This window comes from Belonocnema kinseyi, chromosome 8, assembly GCF_010883055.1.
Source record: "Belonocnema kinseyi isolate 2016_QV_RU_SX_M_011 chromosome 8, B_treatae_v1, whole genome shotgun sequence".
NCBI lineage: Eukaryota > Metazoa > Arthropoda > Insecta > Hymenoptera > Cynipidae > Belonocnema > Belonocnema kinseyi.
This window is the reverse complement of record NC_046664.1, coordinates 80261866-80278984: the sequence shown is the minus strand read 5'-3', so window position 1 is coordinate 80278984 and position 17119 is coordinate 80261866. Positions and strand designations below refer to the sequence as shown.

Genomic DNA, 17119 nt, shown 5'->3' with positions numbered 1-17119 from the left:
CATAGCGATAAAAGAGCGAAATGCGTGCGAAGCAAGGCGAGGCACAGCGAGGAAGGTTAGGCTATAGGAGCGTGCGGATTAGTTATAAGGTGTGGATGGACGGTACTTTGTAAGACGTAGTTGTAAGAAAATTCTGTAAAAAATTGAAGTGTAAGCAAGTCAATTTTTTAAGGCCAGCAGGCCGTAAAATAAACGTTTATCTACCTAAATAATTTAAGTAAAGCTGTTAAAATTTTTGGAATACTTCTATTCGAGCTTAAATAAGATTTTATGGATTTTATATTCCATGAAAATAAATTGAGAAAATTTAAAAGAATTTTTTATGTTGCGGGACAAAATAAAGTTTGAGGGAAAAAACAAGTAAGTTTAAAAGGTATTTAGAAACATTAGAAGCCTAGAAGAAATTAAAAAAAAACACGTTATAGATTTTCCGATATTTATTGATTATGATCTATTTTTGCTCTCGTTAAAATTTTAAAGTTTCCTAACATTTTGTTTACATTTTTTGCAATCTCCCCCAGATTTATATCATTTTTGACTGCTTCCAGATATTCCAAAATTTTTATGGTTAAAGGTTAAAACAATTTCCATTCATTTTCCCAAATTTTTTAAAATAATTAAAAAATCTTTTGAAATCTTTTAAAATCGTTTTAAATATTCTCTTTCAATTAATTTCTTAAAATAAAAAAATCATTATGAAATTTTACAGATATCTTCAGGAGATTCTTTTTATAATTCAAACCCTTTTAAATATTTAAAAAACATTAAAACTTTAGTTCAAAATCTTCAAAAATTTCAGTTTTATTTTGAACTTTTTTGAAACACTTTGGAATATTAGAATCGAAAAAAATTGTATAAAATTTGTCTTCAAAATTATCATAATTTTAGGACCCAATTTGAAATATTTTGAAATCTTTTAGAATTTCCTCTTAAAATTAATTTAATGAATAAAACAATCTTCAGAAATTTTTCCAGAAATCTTATGGGACGTTTTTTAATCTCTTCAGACCCTTCGAAATTCTTCAAAAGCTTATTCTTTTGATATATTTTGAAAATTTTAATTATTTTCGAATTTTTTAAAGACTTTAAAATATTTTTCAGGAGATTCTTTTTATCATTCAAACCCTTTTAAATATTTAAAAAACATTAAAACTTTAATTCAAAATCTTCAAAAATTTCAGTTTTATTTTAACTTTTTTGAAACACTTTGGAATATTAAGATCGAAAAAAATTGTATAAAATTTGTCTTCAAAATTATCGTAATTTTAGGACCCAATTTGAAATATTTTGAAATCTTTTAGAATTGAAAGATTGAAAGTTTAGCTAAAATTTTGTTAAATTCTACAAAATAAAAAAATAGTTTTAAAATCTTCCAAATTCTTTTCAGACATATTTTGAATATATTTTTCTTTATACAAAATTAAGATAAACAAATTCAAAGATTTGGCAATTTTGCGTGAAATAAAATTGTTACTTCCATTTGAATAGGTTGATACATAATTGTTTGTCGACATTGAGGTTTGGTATATTTCATCAAATATTATCAGAGGTATAATATTTTCAGGGAGGTATGTAGCAATTTATGCAATGAAGGGAAATTAAATTACAAAGAAAGAAAAACATAAATTAAACAATTTTGCGGTAGAAACTACTTATAGCAATGGTGATTGATAGGACTAGACAAAATTTAAGCTATGCAGTTATTCAGACTCATAAGTGAAGCGGTATTGACTTTTCCTGCATTTTTTCATTGCGTTATACTAGTCTAAGAATTATCATGCTATTATTTATCCCGTGCGGGATTTATGGTCCCCCAGTGGAAGCCTTCCCAAGTTGCGGATAGGGGAACGTCTCTCCAATATGGGTTGGACCAGGGAAATCAAATACCCTGGGCGGACAAATACCAGCTAGGGGAAAGAACTCTGAATTACAAACCGACGTAGAGTAAGTATGCAAGAAACGAAATACCCCAAGAAAGTGGCAACCTTTCCACCAGTTTGGATCGGGTTTGAGCTCTAGTGGCCGGCGCTCGCCCCGGGGATTTCGGGAAGGGCCAAACATACTCGAATCGAAGTGTATGTGAGGAGTTGGGCCGACCATTGAACTTTACGGAGGAGGCGATGTTCATGGATGAAATAGATTGGTTTAAGGCAGAAAGAGGCAAGCCCCTTTTTCTCCACCGTCTGGAAGAGACTAAGAAGCTGTTGAAAGATCTGCAGGCGGTAAATGGTAGAATGATGGCTTTCTGTCAGTACTAGGACGAGCGCGAATGGTGGGTGGACAAGAAAGTTAACAAGATGATCAATGATGAAAGGACAAAGACAGCGCAAGGAAAGGTTGCCAGTAGGGGAATTCAGACGAAAAAAATATGCCATGGAATCTTCCTCAACCAACTACGGGAAGAGATTAAGGAAGCCCAACTTGAGCCCTGTAGAGGCAACACATCGGTGCCATGGAAAAGAAGCGGAATGAAAACATGTGCGGAATGAAGAGGAGGAAGAAGAATAAGAGGCTAGCTCAACCCGAGGTGGTTATATTAAAACCAGCTGAGGGTTCAGGCTACGGAGGGGTCCTTGAGAACCTCAAGCGAAATATGAAACCTGACACTCTTGGTGCTAAAATTAAAGGTATCAGGGGAACAAGAAATTGAGTGGCTCTGGTAGAGGTAGGACCTGCGGCGGATGGCAGATCAAAGCTGCCTGCTGCCATTATAAGGCTTCTTGTTGAAGGTGGAAGCATGAGGGAGCTTGTCCAACGCACTGAACTGAGGTCGAAGTTTTAGTCCTCGACATTCCAACGGAAGGCGAGGAAGTTAAGGCTGCAGTCAGAAGTGATTTCGGCGAACAACCTGCTGGAGAGATTAGGGTCTGTTTATCGAATAAAATATTCCGAGGAACTCTGAAGGCCTTAGCTGAGCTGTCCGAAAAATTCGCAGCAAAATTAGTAAGCGCGCGACACATAAAGGGGTCGGGTGTCCTGTCGCGTACGCAAGAAAATTGAGGGTATTCGACGCTACCGCTGCGTTTTAGCCATAATGCAGCGAGTTGTGATTTCGCTGCGCCGCACGCAGTGAGAGGCCCTGGGCTCAAAATCTGCCGGGGTCTATGAAATGTTTCGAGAAAGCATCTTTGATGACAGAAGTAAATGGTCAAGCCCAACCAAGATGTTCGGAGATCAACCAGCACGTTGCACCACATCGTCGTGCTGCCGGGAGCGATGTGTCATATTTTGGTTGGGAGATAAAACAAAACGGTTTCGAAAGGGAGAAACCAACAGGAGACAAAGGCAGCCGATTAAGCAACCACTAATCAGGATGTCGAGGCCCGACGAGCCCGATGTGCCCCAGTAGGCGAGGAAACGGCATTCCTTGAAGTAATGCGAAAGTGGTTTCAGGTGAAATAATGTCAAGGAGAAAGGGTAGTGTTTTAGTACATTGTTGGTAGCGTCATTATAATCATCGAATTAAGAACTTGATTAATATTCATATATGTGAGGATCGTTGTATTGATGCTCTCGACATCCCCAAACTATCCAGAAATGCGGATCTTTTTTGGTGTGTTATTGAAACATTTTTCACCAGCCCTTGTAAAAAAGAATTCTATTATTATTATTATTCTACTCTAATGCAAGTTTATTAGCTTGGGCGACAAAGGAAGAATAACGAATTTTTTTCTTATTTACCTTCTTTGATGCATGCCTATTTGTATTGTCAGTTAAATCGTTCACCTGAGCTCGATCTTCCTCGTCAATTTTGCTAACATAATATGACAAATAGCCCAAAGGAGGTATTCCATTTGCCAGAAATACAAGTTCGTATGAAGCAGTAGTTTTCCGACCCGGAATTTTTTTAACAGTTGTCGAAATTGGTACTGTTTGTGTTGCGACTTCGTTTCCTGTAAGAATTTTAATTTCATTGTGAATACAAATGGTCCTCGCTTAGTTTATTTATAATTATAAATTATACTACATCGACATAAAATACTATTTCGCTGTTCGTTATCTGTATATCCAAACCTCAGCTGTTAGAAACCTTAGAACTTCGATTTGCACATCCCTGTAAATAAATACTCCCACTCACTTTCGTCGTGACTCGAGCAACGCATTCAAAACGAAGTGCATAAAAGGACGATCTACGCTGATTGGATTGTGACTTGTGAAATTGATTGATGCTCATGATAGATTGATAGATTTTGGACTATCAAATGCATCAAATTGATCGATGAATAAGTTTGCCTATTGTGATACGAATGTCACAGAGATCAAACCTAGTATCCTCCTTAGCAGGAAATAGTAGCGCCAGTAGAGCGTCCATCACCAGGATGGACCACGATAATTCTAGAAACTTCTGCGTCGCCACTTCTAGGAGCAAGAAGCGGAAACTCGCTAAGTAGGCTGATGACGTCTTCGCCAGGACCTGGAGAAAGTTAGTGGTAAGCAAACCACTATCCAGTAGGACCACAACCATCGACAACCCTCAACCTAAAAATACGAATACAGCAAAAACACATGCGGCACCGAGAAAAATACCTCAAATTAAGGTCATCGTATATTAAATAACCGTCTACCCCGTGCGTCATAATGTTTTTATAAAATTTATTAAGTAAAAGCTCATAGTCTATAACAGTCGGATATATGTATATTCTGTCCATGTTTCCTACATACAGAACTACCACTCTATTACCAGCTATCTAGAGAAGTGATGTTTCTAGTATTACTTATATAAATACAGAATTTTACTCCCTATTAAAATAGTAATTAGAAACATTCCTATCGTCTCGCTGTACCAGAATTCCTCTCGTATGATTGGTAATTGCTACAGGCGATATAAGCCACAAGCACTTATATTTGAATAACATAATAACTACCAAAATTGGAAAAGAATTAGTTGAATTCAAAAATGACAAGAATCTTTTTGCCTCCAACCAAACTCGCATATATTTTTCCCCCATAACTAAAAAAATAAATCTGCCCTTATGGACATTGCAATTATCGAAAACATATTGAAAACGACTTCTACAGACACAGCACTCTTACCACTGGTAGTTAGACTCAGGTCATCGATCAGTTTGCCTTTGCCTTATCACTAATTATAAAAAAGCTACGGTTGCAACTCGCTACGATTTTGCAAAAGCAGACTGGTAAACATTTATCTGAACTTTAGAGACCCTTGTTAGTTTTGAATAACACTAAGAAAATACTAAGTAAATTAATAAGGTCATAAATAATATCATATATAGTTTAAAAACTTCATTCATGCTTAAGTCCTTTAGACTACCATTAACAAATATGATCTACCTCTCAGCCCCGAGATTAAAGAGCACATTCGTGTGGAACATGAATTTTTCATAATTTTTATTTTTTTGAATTTTCAGTGACAAAACCTCTATTTGCTCTAACTGCCAGTGATCATAATTTGTATCATACTGAATCCTCATTTGGCATCATTGCTATATTTACGAATTTATATTCACCATAGTATTTATTGATCCTTATTTTAATTTAATAGAATTGATGTATTTTCGAATTTTTATTTAACATAACTGTCATATTTCAGAATATTTACATAGCCTAATATTCATTTGCATGAATTTCTATTTGTCATATTTTACATTTATTCGAATAATCATTTGACATAATTTTTTCCCCGGAATAACCACACCCATTTCCACTTCACAGAAATTCCATTTGTCCTTCACTTCATCCCGTCCACAATAAATGCACGAAATTCAAAATCAGCCAATCAAGATTCTCTTATTTAAATTTCGCGCGTTTATTTTATGCCGTCTGAACGGTAGGACAAATGGAATTTCTTTGAAATGGCAATTCGATGAAGGGGTAATTATGAGAAAGGGTGATTCGTGTAAATTAATTCTACGTTATGTAGTTATTCGGGGGGAAAAATATGTTAAATGATAATTCGAATAGATGTAAAAATTGACAATTGGAAAATCGTGCAAATGAATAATAGGTTATGTGGGAATTCGGAAAAATGACCGTTATGTTAAATACAAATTTGGAAACGCAGAATTTGTATTAAATGACAATTTTCGGTCAAACAAAACTTAAATTTAATGTAATTTGGGGGATATGCCTCTTCTGTATAAAAAACTTTGACGTACGCATTAAACAACTGAACTCTGTTTCCTTAAAGACACATTTAACCACCTTTAGAAAGCTATAGCAATTAAATTTCAAGAAGAAAAAATGTAAAAATGGGAATCCGGAAGTCAGTAAAATAAAAAAGTTAGAAATGCGAGAAATTCACAGAATTTACAGCATTCAAATAAAGCCCGGTCGACCGGGATTCACGCATTTCATGGAATTAGTTGAATTCACGGAATTCACGGAATGCCCGGAATACAAGGAATCCACGAGATTTAAAGAAATAATAGAATTTAAGAAATGTATGGAATTCACTATAGTCAAAGAATTTACGAAATTTACAGAATGCAAGAAATTCACAGAATTCAAGAAACACACAGAGTTCACCCAATGCAACGAATTCTATGAATACACGCAATTTAACGAATTCATTGAATTCACAGAATTCACGAAATTTAAGAAAATCAGGCAATTTACGGAATTCATGGAAATCACGAAATTCGTGGATTTCACGGAGTTTATGGATTTCACGAAATTCGTGGAATTTAAGGAATTCATGAAGTTCATGGAATTCATCAAATTCACGGAATTCGTGTAATTCACAGCATTCATGTAATTCACGAAATTTAACTAATTTGTGAAATTCAAGAAAATCGCGGAATCAATGAAATTCATCAAAATCACTGAATTCACAGAATTTATGAAATTCATGGAATCTCACGAATTCCTTAAATTTCGTAAATTTCGTAAATTTCGCAAATTCCTTGAATTCCTTCTATAACACGAAGTCCACAAATTTAGTGAATTGCGTGAATTCTATGAATTTCATGGAATCGACAAATTCCTTGAATTTCGTAAATCCCATGAATTACGTAAATTAAATTAATTCCGATAATTTTTTGAATTCTACAGATTCCGCAAATTTCCTAAATTTCTTCATTCTCATGAGTTCTGCGAATTCCTTAATTTTCATGAATTCCGGGAATTGAATGAATTCTTGTGATGCCTGGCGTGCACGGACTTGAATTCCAAGAATTTCATAAATTGAGCGTATTTTGTGAATTCTTTGAATTCAATGGATTTATTAAATTCCGTGAATTCATTGAATTCCGTGCATTCACTAAATTCCGTGAATTCATTGAATTACTTTGATTCCCTGAGTATTGCAAATCCCATAAATTACATAAACCCCATGGATTACGTAAATTCCTTGAATCCCATGAATTCCGTTAATTTCTCGAATGTTGTGCAATCCGAAAATTCCCTAAATGTCGCAAATTCATTAATTTCCTTAATTCTGCAAATTTCTTGTATTATGCGAATGCAGTTAATTGCGAGAATTCTGTCAACTTCAGGTATTACACGAATTCCTTAAATTCCTTGAATTCCGTGAATTCAATACATAGAGCGTATATTTCGCGAATTCCTTCATTTTTACTAATTCCGTGAATGTCATGAATTCCGTGAATTTTATCAATTGGTAAATTCCTTGAATTCGGTGAATTCCGTGATTTCCTTGTGCAAAATGTTCGTCTTATAAACGCTCTAATGCATGTATTGGAATGTTGGACGGTGACTTCACGATATAAAACACTTACAAAAAATGAATTAAATTTTCGTCATTCGAATACCATGTTTGCAATTTTACATTACGCTTGTATTGTAGAAGTCCTGTAGAATTCCAATAATTTTTAATAGTGTAACTAACAATAATAAATAAAGAGGTTTACCAATTTTACCTGCGTAATCTGTTACTTGATAAGAGTTTTCCTTGACGGGAAGTCTAATAAAAGTTTTAAGAGGCTGACTCGTCGGATTGTATACGGTAACTACAAAGTTTTTATTAATTTCTGTGTGCTCACAGGAACTAATATTTAGTAATGGACAAGAATAGAATTCTAGAGAATCTTGGCTCTCGGATTTTTTTCCATTTCGTATCATTTTTCTGAAAAGGAGTTTAGAAAATAGTAAAATTAAGTTCTATATTCTGACCAATATGTATCAAAATATTGAATACGAGGTCTGTTCAAAAAATACGCGGATTGGTGTCATAAAAAAGTATTTTATTGGGAACTTACACGTCTGGGTGTCCTTCAAAACTCTCCCCTCCCAACGCACACTCTTATCCCAACAGTATTTCCACTTCTTAAAACAGTCCTGGTATGCTTCTTTTGTGATGGCTTTCAGCTCCTTCGTCGCATTTGCCTTAATCTCCGATATCGTCTCAAATTTTCTTCCTTTTAGGGCTTTTTTTAGTTTTGGGAGCAAGAAAAAGACACAAGGAGCAAGGTTATGTGAGTATGGGGGGGGGGGAAGAACAGTAATCGAGTGTTTGGCCAAAAACTCACAAGTTCTGAGATCTGAGTGAGTTGGAGCGTGGCACAAATTTCGCAGTGACGCGCTGTATCTTCAATTTTTCAGTCAAAATCTCGTAACAAGATCCAACTGATATCCCACACGCTTCGGTAAGCTCAGAGGTCGATTTTCGCGCACCAGGGTGTTGATTTTGTCAACGTGTGTGTCGTCAGTTGACGTTAAAGGACGCCTTGAAACGTTCATGCCACTTGAAACATGCAGTACGCTTCATGGCAACATCACCGTAAGCTGTGTTGAGCATGGCAAATGCAGATTTCCCGAGTTTCACACAAAATTTCACAGCAATTCGTTGCTCTTTCAGACTGTCCATTTTACAATCCGACAAACAAAAAAAACACGCTTTACTTAGAACCGTGTAGCTCATCAACAAATGAATATTTCTGCGACTGGAATACCGCATTTTAAACAGCTGATCTGTACGAACTTAGCGACACCAAGCGTATTCTTCTGAAACCAACTCGAGCCGCGAAAATCAAAAAGTCCACGTATTATTTCAACAGACCTCGTATAATAAAACACATCATTTATTTTACGAAATAATTTGCCAAACAAGTATAGAATCCTAAGGATGCTTAATAGATATCCGAGGCTCTTAAATGAGCTTTGTTAAAAATTATTTATAAAATTATGGATAATATTCTCATACTTAATTGTATCTAACTTCGGAAAAGAACTAAATTCGAATTTTTGAAAAAATATTAAAGGGCAGAATTGTTTATTTGACAATAGTTATTTACAGTTTATTGTTCTGCTTTCCCTTGAAGTAAAAGTTGCAAGTTTCAGTTAATCCTAGTTTTGTTATTCTTATTTCATTTCTTGAAAGATTTCCTTTAAATTTCTTTTTGCACGTTTTTATTTAAAAAAATGCATTTATCAATTATTTAATTCTTTTTTTCGTAAACGTTACTTTTCCTAAATAAAATTACGTAATAAAAGCGTACCCAAAAAACTTTATATACACAATAATTAACCTAAACTCCTAATTATTATTGATAAATAAAAGATATATCAAACCTCAAGGTATGGGAACTAATTTTCTCCCCATCTTTTATACTTTTGGATAAAAGTCGAGCATAATCATGTGCCACCAATTGTTTTTCTGTTCCTGTAATCGCATCGTGATGTTGTAAAACGCCCATGGCTTCGCGGAATTTAATCAATCCCAAGTTATCTGGCTCATTGCTTACAACTGAAAGCTGTTTTACGACCTAAAATAAAGGTTTAATTACAAAAATCCTAAATTATTAATATTTCTTGTTGAGTACATTTTCCCAATTCAAATTTTCTTATTAATACAAAACCTAAAAGGTTTAAGGTTCCGAACTACGCATCTTTTATATACGAAACAATTATCCACAAAATCGCCGAATCATCAACTATAAATAATTAATTTTTAACCAAGCAGTTGCATTTTTGCCAGAGAAGATTAAGTTTGTGCCAAAATGTAATAAAGAAGTTAAACTTTCCACGTAAAAACATGAATTTTGATCAAAAAGTGTAATGTTTGATATTAAAACAAACGAAGATAAAAAATTTTGAGTTCAAAAGAGTGGAATTTATCCTAAAAGACAATTTTTTAACGCATTTTACGATAATCAGCCCACCCATCGTAAAAACTGTAAGGAAATTTTGGTTGCAGACATTAGAATTTTGCGGTAAATTATGGAAAGTACCATATATAACTTATCAAATTACCGTAAATTATCAAATATTTCCTGAAATTTCCCGAAAATGTATAGAAATTTTTAAATAAAATTACCTGTGATATTACCATAATTTACCAAAAAATTTCATCGATTTCTGGATATTTATAAAAATGTTCAAAATTGAATTTGAGATAATTTATGGTAAGGTTCCATAATTACTTCCTAAATTACCATAAATGACCAAAAATTTCCAAATATTTCTAAAAATGTACAGACATTTTTAAACTGAATTTTGGGTAAATTATAGTGAGTTACCATAAATTACCTGCAATATTACCATTAATAACCAAAAGTTTCATAAATGTCCAGAAATTTATAAAAATGTATAAAATTAAACTTTGGGTAATTTGTGATAAGTTACCGCATTTACTTGTGAAATTACCATAAATGACCGAAAAGGTCCATAAATATCCGGAAATGTATAGACATTTTTCAATTTACTTTTTTATTAATTTACGTCAAGTTGCCATATTTACTTGTAAAACTATCATAAATTACCGAAATTTGTCTTAAATTTCCGGAAACCTATAGACCTGTTTAGATTTATTTTTGGGCAATTTATGGTAAGTTACCATAAATTACCGGTAATATTACCAAAAATTTAATATCAAGTGCCGGAAATTTATAAACATTAAAATTGAATTTTGGGTCATTTATGTTTATTTGCCATATTTACCCTTTAAAATTCCTATAAACTAGCGAAGATTTTTGGAAATCTATAGAAATTTTTAAATTGAATGTTAGGAAATTTATGAGAAATTATCATAAATTACCCTTTAAATAAACGAAATTCATTAACTTATCGAGAAAGTGCCTCTTCTCTCCCTAGGTGCATAATATACAATCAACCAAACAGTTGCATTTTTAACTAAACAAGATTAAATTTGTGCCAAAAGTTGATATTGAATTTGAATTTTTAAGGAAAGAATATGAAGTGCAACCGAAAAATTTAATGTTTAATATGTCAATCAAAACATAAACAAAATTTTAACAAAACACATTGGAATTAAGTCTGAAAGAAAAAAATTCAATGAAGTAATCGAATTTTAATAAAATAATTACATTTTAAATAAAATAATTCTATTTTCAACTAATAAACATTTTTAATTTTAGTTAGCAAAAATCTTTACCTAAATTGTTCCGTTTTCATTCAGAAACTTGCATTTTAAAAAAACCGGAAGCTCATTTGCGCATCCTGCGCGCGCTTAATTCTTTTACGTGCATTTATTTTATTCAGAATTAAAGCTCAATAAAATGTCATCAGACTAATTTTTACTTAAATAAATTTGATTAAATTCCCATTTAAGTACAAAAGAAAGAAAAACAGCATAAGATGATCATAGGCAAAATATAATTAATCCTGCGATAAATAAATAGGATTTTCACAATAATTTTTTAAACTAAAATTAATATTTTTTATAAAGCCTAATGTTAACTATTAATTCTTTTAAAATATTGGATTCAAAAACAGGAAATTTGGCTTAGAAAATAAAGTTTATTTTAAACAGCAGATCTTATCATTTGAAACTACACAAAATGCGTCGAAATACGCAACTCTGTAGGCCCTTTGTCAATAATAATAATAATGTATCAATAATTTAGATCATAATGAATTTAAATAAATAATAAAATCTCCTTACTTGTAAAAAGTTGTTCCCCATTCTTTCGAAAAATTTAATCGTTGGCCGAGAAGTATAGTAACCAGTCCAATATGCATTCCATTCACTGCCATAAGGGAAGAAATCATCACTTTTTGATGACCACGATAAATTTTCTTCATTTATAGCTTTTATGTAACAAGACGGAGTTGAATAAATTGAATTATATTCCGTTCCTTTTCGCAAATTAATATATCTAGATAAAAGGTAAATAATTTTTTATTGGAATTTAAATAAGTATTATATTTATTTATTTGTTTTTGTATATTTTTTAAATTAGCTTTAATTCCTTTAAATTCGTTTTGGTTTCTTCTAAATCTGGTCACAATAATCAATAAATCGAAATAAATAATTTCTGAAATTTGAAAATAGCCTACAATTTAAAGTTTCATAAAAATAAAACGTCCGACAGTTTATATATTTCCGTATGCAAAAAATAGAAATTGTTATCGGAAATTTTCAAATTTAGTAATATAATAAAAACGTTGGGAATTCTATATTTCTAAAATTCTAAAGTGTCCGCAATTTGACAATTTCAGGAATTTCGAAATTAAAAAAAAATTGTGGGTTTGCATCCGAGTAAAGTAAAAAAAGTAATTGAAACCGGTAAATATCTTCTGTTTGGATTTTGGATTTGAAAACTAAAACAGGATGTCCTTTTAATTGAAAAATTTTAGCCAATTTTTCATATTATTAGTTTTTACTCATTCACAATAATGAACAATTAAAATAAAAAATAAATTTTCGCTCCGTTTATATTTTTGTTAAAATATAAAAAACGTGTTTTGTGAATCAGTTTTCAAATTTAAAAAATCTAAATTGATAAAAAAAATTTCTGAATCATTTTTCATTATTGTTAACTAGAAAAACTATAGGTAAAAAAAGTTTTCTAACATTTTTAAAGCAGTAGGAATTTGTTCTAATCCAGAAAAATTAAATTCGTTCTTTTTTTGAGAAAAATTTAGATGTTTCAAAAGCCCGACGAAATTTGAAACGTATTTCCCAAAAGAAAAAAATGCGTTTTTATTAATTTTATTGAGAAAATGCTATATTAATTTAATTAAGTTGAAACTTAAAATTTCTCTTTAAAATAGCCATATAATAAAACTGAATAATTTTTTATGTTAAAAACCTCCATTAGTCTGTTTTATAGTCTCACAAGAAATCCCTTAATTGAAAAATTGGGTTTTCCCATTTTTTGCTGCTAATTATAATTTCTTTCACGGTTATAAAATAAGAGTTGTTTTTAATTGATGAAATTCTACTTCCTACCAAAAATTATATGTTTTAATAAATTGTTTAAACAATTTATTATAATTTTTAGCAATTTACTTTTTAAAATAGATTTAGAAAGTCGTGGTTTTCTTGTTGAATTTTTCAACTTATTTGCAATTTTTTAATTAGATTAAACCAATAGTTAATTAAATTTAACGGAAATAATTTTTAATAAATTCATTATTATTTATAAGGATATTTTTCTAAAATAATCCTAGAAAGTTGATGTTCTTTCTAAAACTTTTTATTTTTGGTCTACTTTTTATTTTTTGTGAGGTAATAATTATTGCATGTTGACAAATATAATTATTTAAACAATCGATTACTCTTTATGAATAATTAAGTCAAAAAGAATTGAAATTAAATGTCAGAAAATAGATTTATTAATAATAATGATTTTGTTAAGCAAAAAATCACAACTTTCTTAAATTATTAAAAAAATGTATAATTGAAATATTAATAAATTATTTTTCTTAATATGAAATAATTATTACTTCCTTCTAATTTAAAAGTGGACATAAAGTAGAAAAATGCAAAAATAAACAAGTTTCTATCGTGATTCCAAGAAAATATTATAATAAATAATAATACATTTTTTTAACAATTTTTTTTAATATGAAATAATTATTACTTCCTTTTGATTAAAAAGTGGGCATAAAGTAGAAAAATTCAAAATTAAACTACAACTTTCTATCGTGAATCTAAGGACATTTTATAATAAATAATAATAATTTTTTAAACAATTATTTCTGTTGAATTAATTCGATTACTGTTTGACTGTGATTGAAAAGTTGAAAATAAATAAAAAGTTTCGGAAAAAGCTGTAATTTTCTAGCTCTATTCTAAAAGAAAATTCTGAAAAACGATAATATGCATATTTAAATAATTTATTTAAACATTTTATTAACAATTTATATGTTTGTCAACATAAAAAATCATAATTAGCGCTAAAAACTCGTAAAGCCTAATTTTTCAATTAAGGGCTCTCTTGAAGACCCTGTAAAACATACTTAAGAAGGGGGGTGGGGTGTATTTAATAAGTAATTTTTGATATTATTTTATTTCTAATTGTTAAGAGAAGTATGTGCTTTAAACTCAATTCACCTAATATTGCTTTTTGAAACCTCTAAATATTATTTTATTATAAAAACGAAAAGAAAACGCATTTCCAATCGAATCTGGATTTAATAATTCTGGATTTAGTGTTTCCGAGATCTGATGCTGCGCTGCGGGTATGTGTGCGAGGTAGGATGGGGGGATGTGGCGTTCACTCAGGTGTGATTTAGTGGTTCTGTATTTTGTGTTTCTAAACATTAATGTCGCGGGGATGCACCAGAGGAGTTTGATGGAGAGGTAACAAGTGACGTGTTCATTCATGCGTGACATACAGAGATAAAAAGTCATATATTTTTTTCGTACTTGTTGAGTTTATCCAAATTAGTGTACCACATGTCAGCATTTTGGTAATTAAAATCGTTTCCCATAGTAATTAAAATATTACTTGTCTTGTAGGAATTTGCTTGACTTTGGACATAGTTCAAAAATTGATCCACCTGAGAAACAGATTTCGATATAAAGAATTGATTATTAGAAACTAGCAAAATATTGGGACGCCTGAAAAAAAATGCGAAAAATAAGATAATTCCAGATAATTTGTAATATTACAGAATTTGAAAAATTCCCGCGTAACAAAATTGACGACAAAAAATAGTCGAATTATATAATATCTAAACGAAAAAATTCCCTAATTATAAAATTTCGACATTTGATCCATTTTTTATAAATATTATTTATTTATTGAAAATACAATGATAAAATATTTTTATACAAAATTATTTTTAATTTTTAAAGTTTTGTAATTTTTTTTGAATTTCCAAGTATGATATCTTATAATTTGGCAGTTTTATTATTATTCAAGAGTTTTATGAATTTTCAAATTTTCAAATTTGGCAATCTTGCAGTGTAGAGAATTTTATTTTCCGGCAATTTTCTATCAGGAATTTTCAAATTCGGTAATATTATAAACTGATGGAAATTTTATTATCCAGGAATTTTCCAATCCGTGAATATTACGTTTAACGTCCTCAATTTTTATTTTCTAACTTTGAAAAATATAAACAATTCGTCAATCCATTATTAAAGAAACTTCTAAATAATAATTTGAAACCATTTTTTAAACAATAGTTATAATTTTTAAATTAGAGGCGTCAACATTTTTTAAATATATTGTATGATTTTGAATTGAAAATGTTTTAAATCAAACAATTTTATATTGGGTAAAATTTTCAAAAACTATATTACTTCTAATGGAATGAAAAGGAATAAAATTTGTATTATTTGGGAAAACTGAAATATCTTAAAAAATTAAATTCCCGACACCGAGGAATTCCCAAATTATAAGATATTGCAGAAACTATAAAGTTGCCAAAAAATCAAAATCCGGAATTGAAAAACGCCCACCGAATAAAATTTCCGAGAGAAAATTGCCCAATTATCAAATATCAGAATTAGAAAATTCCCAAATGACAAAATTCTCAAATTAAAAAAATTAAAAAATTGTTTTTTGTTAAATGTTATCAATAAAAACTACAATCATAAAATATTGTTGTTAAAGAAAATTTGTTAAATTTTAAAAGGTTTTTAAATAATTAAATTTTATTGGAGGTGCACGTGTATTTAAATTTATTTTTTCATACCGTTTTTATAAAATTATTGTTATTTTAATGAGAATGTTTCAGGAATTCATTTTTAGTTATTAAATAATCTGAACTGAAAATCAATTTTTCAATTGAGGGACCGGATACAATAAGGGGACGAGCGCTCGAAACCGCGAAAAAGTATTGTCCAAACGTCTTGTGATATCCAAATTTTAAAGTTCGAAAAATTAAATGAAAAAAATATGGGCTTGTAGAGAATGACAAGACGAAACTTTTTTCTATTCGAAGTTTTTCTTTCCGATGTATATTTTTAATAATAAAATTGAAAAAGGTATGAAAAAATTTCGCCGAATTCAATTATGTTTTAAAACATAAATCGTCTCCACTCAGACAAATATTATTGAAACTATTTGAAATTTGGTATACATACGTACTATACTCTAGGGATGCCTATTAAGTGAAGAAAAAAGTTAAAGATGTTAATTGTTTAATAATAATTAATTACAAATGGAGACCTGACGGTGATCACGTTTTTTTTTAGTTTCGGCGAAGAAAAGTATCGAGTGAACTTTAAAGTTGAGACAACTTCCAGTGAGAGATTTGTTCCTTACTATTGAAGGAAGATTTTTGGAGATTTTCAGATCGATTCATTGAAAAGTTGCGAAAATATCCATTTTGTAAGAAAGCACGCGACGCCGTCTATGATTGCATTGTTAGCAGATTCAAGCGCTCCCCAACGTTAGTACACTCGCCTGTACACTCTCCCATAAAGGACTCGTCTTTTCAAAAATTGAACATTAAAAAATCCTGCACTTTCCCTCAATTTATACAAAATCGACTGCTTTATATTATTGGACATTTCGTTGTTTTCAGGGAATTAGCAAATAACTGAAAATAAGAGAAGCAGTGCTTCGCAAGTTGTTTCACCCTTTATTTTCTTTCCTTCCGTTTGATAATAAAGAATGTAAACAAACCGTCTAGTGTCTTTGTTTTGAAATTTTCACTGTGAAATGAGTTCAGTGTCCCAAATTGTTTCGGACTGTGCAGATCGCTCTGTAATCTAATAAGATCAAATTTAATGTTATATTTTTTGCTCTGTTACTGTAAAACAATATAATTAGAAGTTTCTAGTTATTTTTAAGTTTTGGAATTATGTCAGAACTTCAAGCAGGCCGTAAAAGGCTTCGCGACGAAAGCAAGTGGAAGAGAAATGTGACAAAAGATTGCAGGAACAAGGTAATGAAAGAATGATATCTTAATTATATTTAGAGTATTTCAATTAATACAACTGTTGACATATTGAAATGTTGAATTATTCTATAAATTCTAAAATTTTTGTTACACG

At 30.7% G+C, this 17119-nt stretch overlaps 1 protein-coding gene across 1 annotated transcript in view; it reads right to left on the bottom strand.

Moving 5' to 3' along the window:
• Positions 1-17119, bottom strand: part of LOC117178567 (lysosomal alpha-mannosidase-like) — a 54062-nt gene that overhangs the window by 10802 nt on the left and 26141 nt on the right. Inside the window, exons 8-13 of the mRNA XM_033369996.1 lie at positions 14537-14670; positions 11825-12038; positions 9493-9686; positions 7842-8047; positions 4559-4561; positions 3682-3893 (exon numbers count right to left, since the gene is read on the bottom strand). Coding sequence (XP_033225887.1) covers positions 3682-3893; positions 4559-4561; positions 7842-8047; positions 9493-9686; positions 11825-12038; positions 14537-14670 — 963 coding nt within the window. The remainder of the gene's footprint in view (positions 1-3681; positions 3894-4558; positions 4562-7841; positions 8048-9492; positions 9687-11824; positions 12039-14536; positions 14671-17119) is intronic.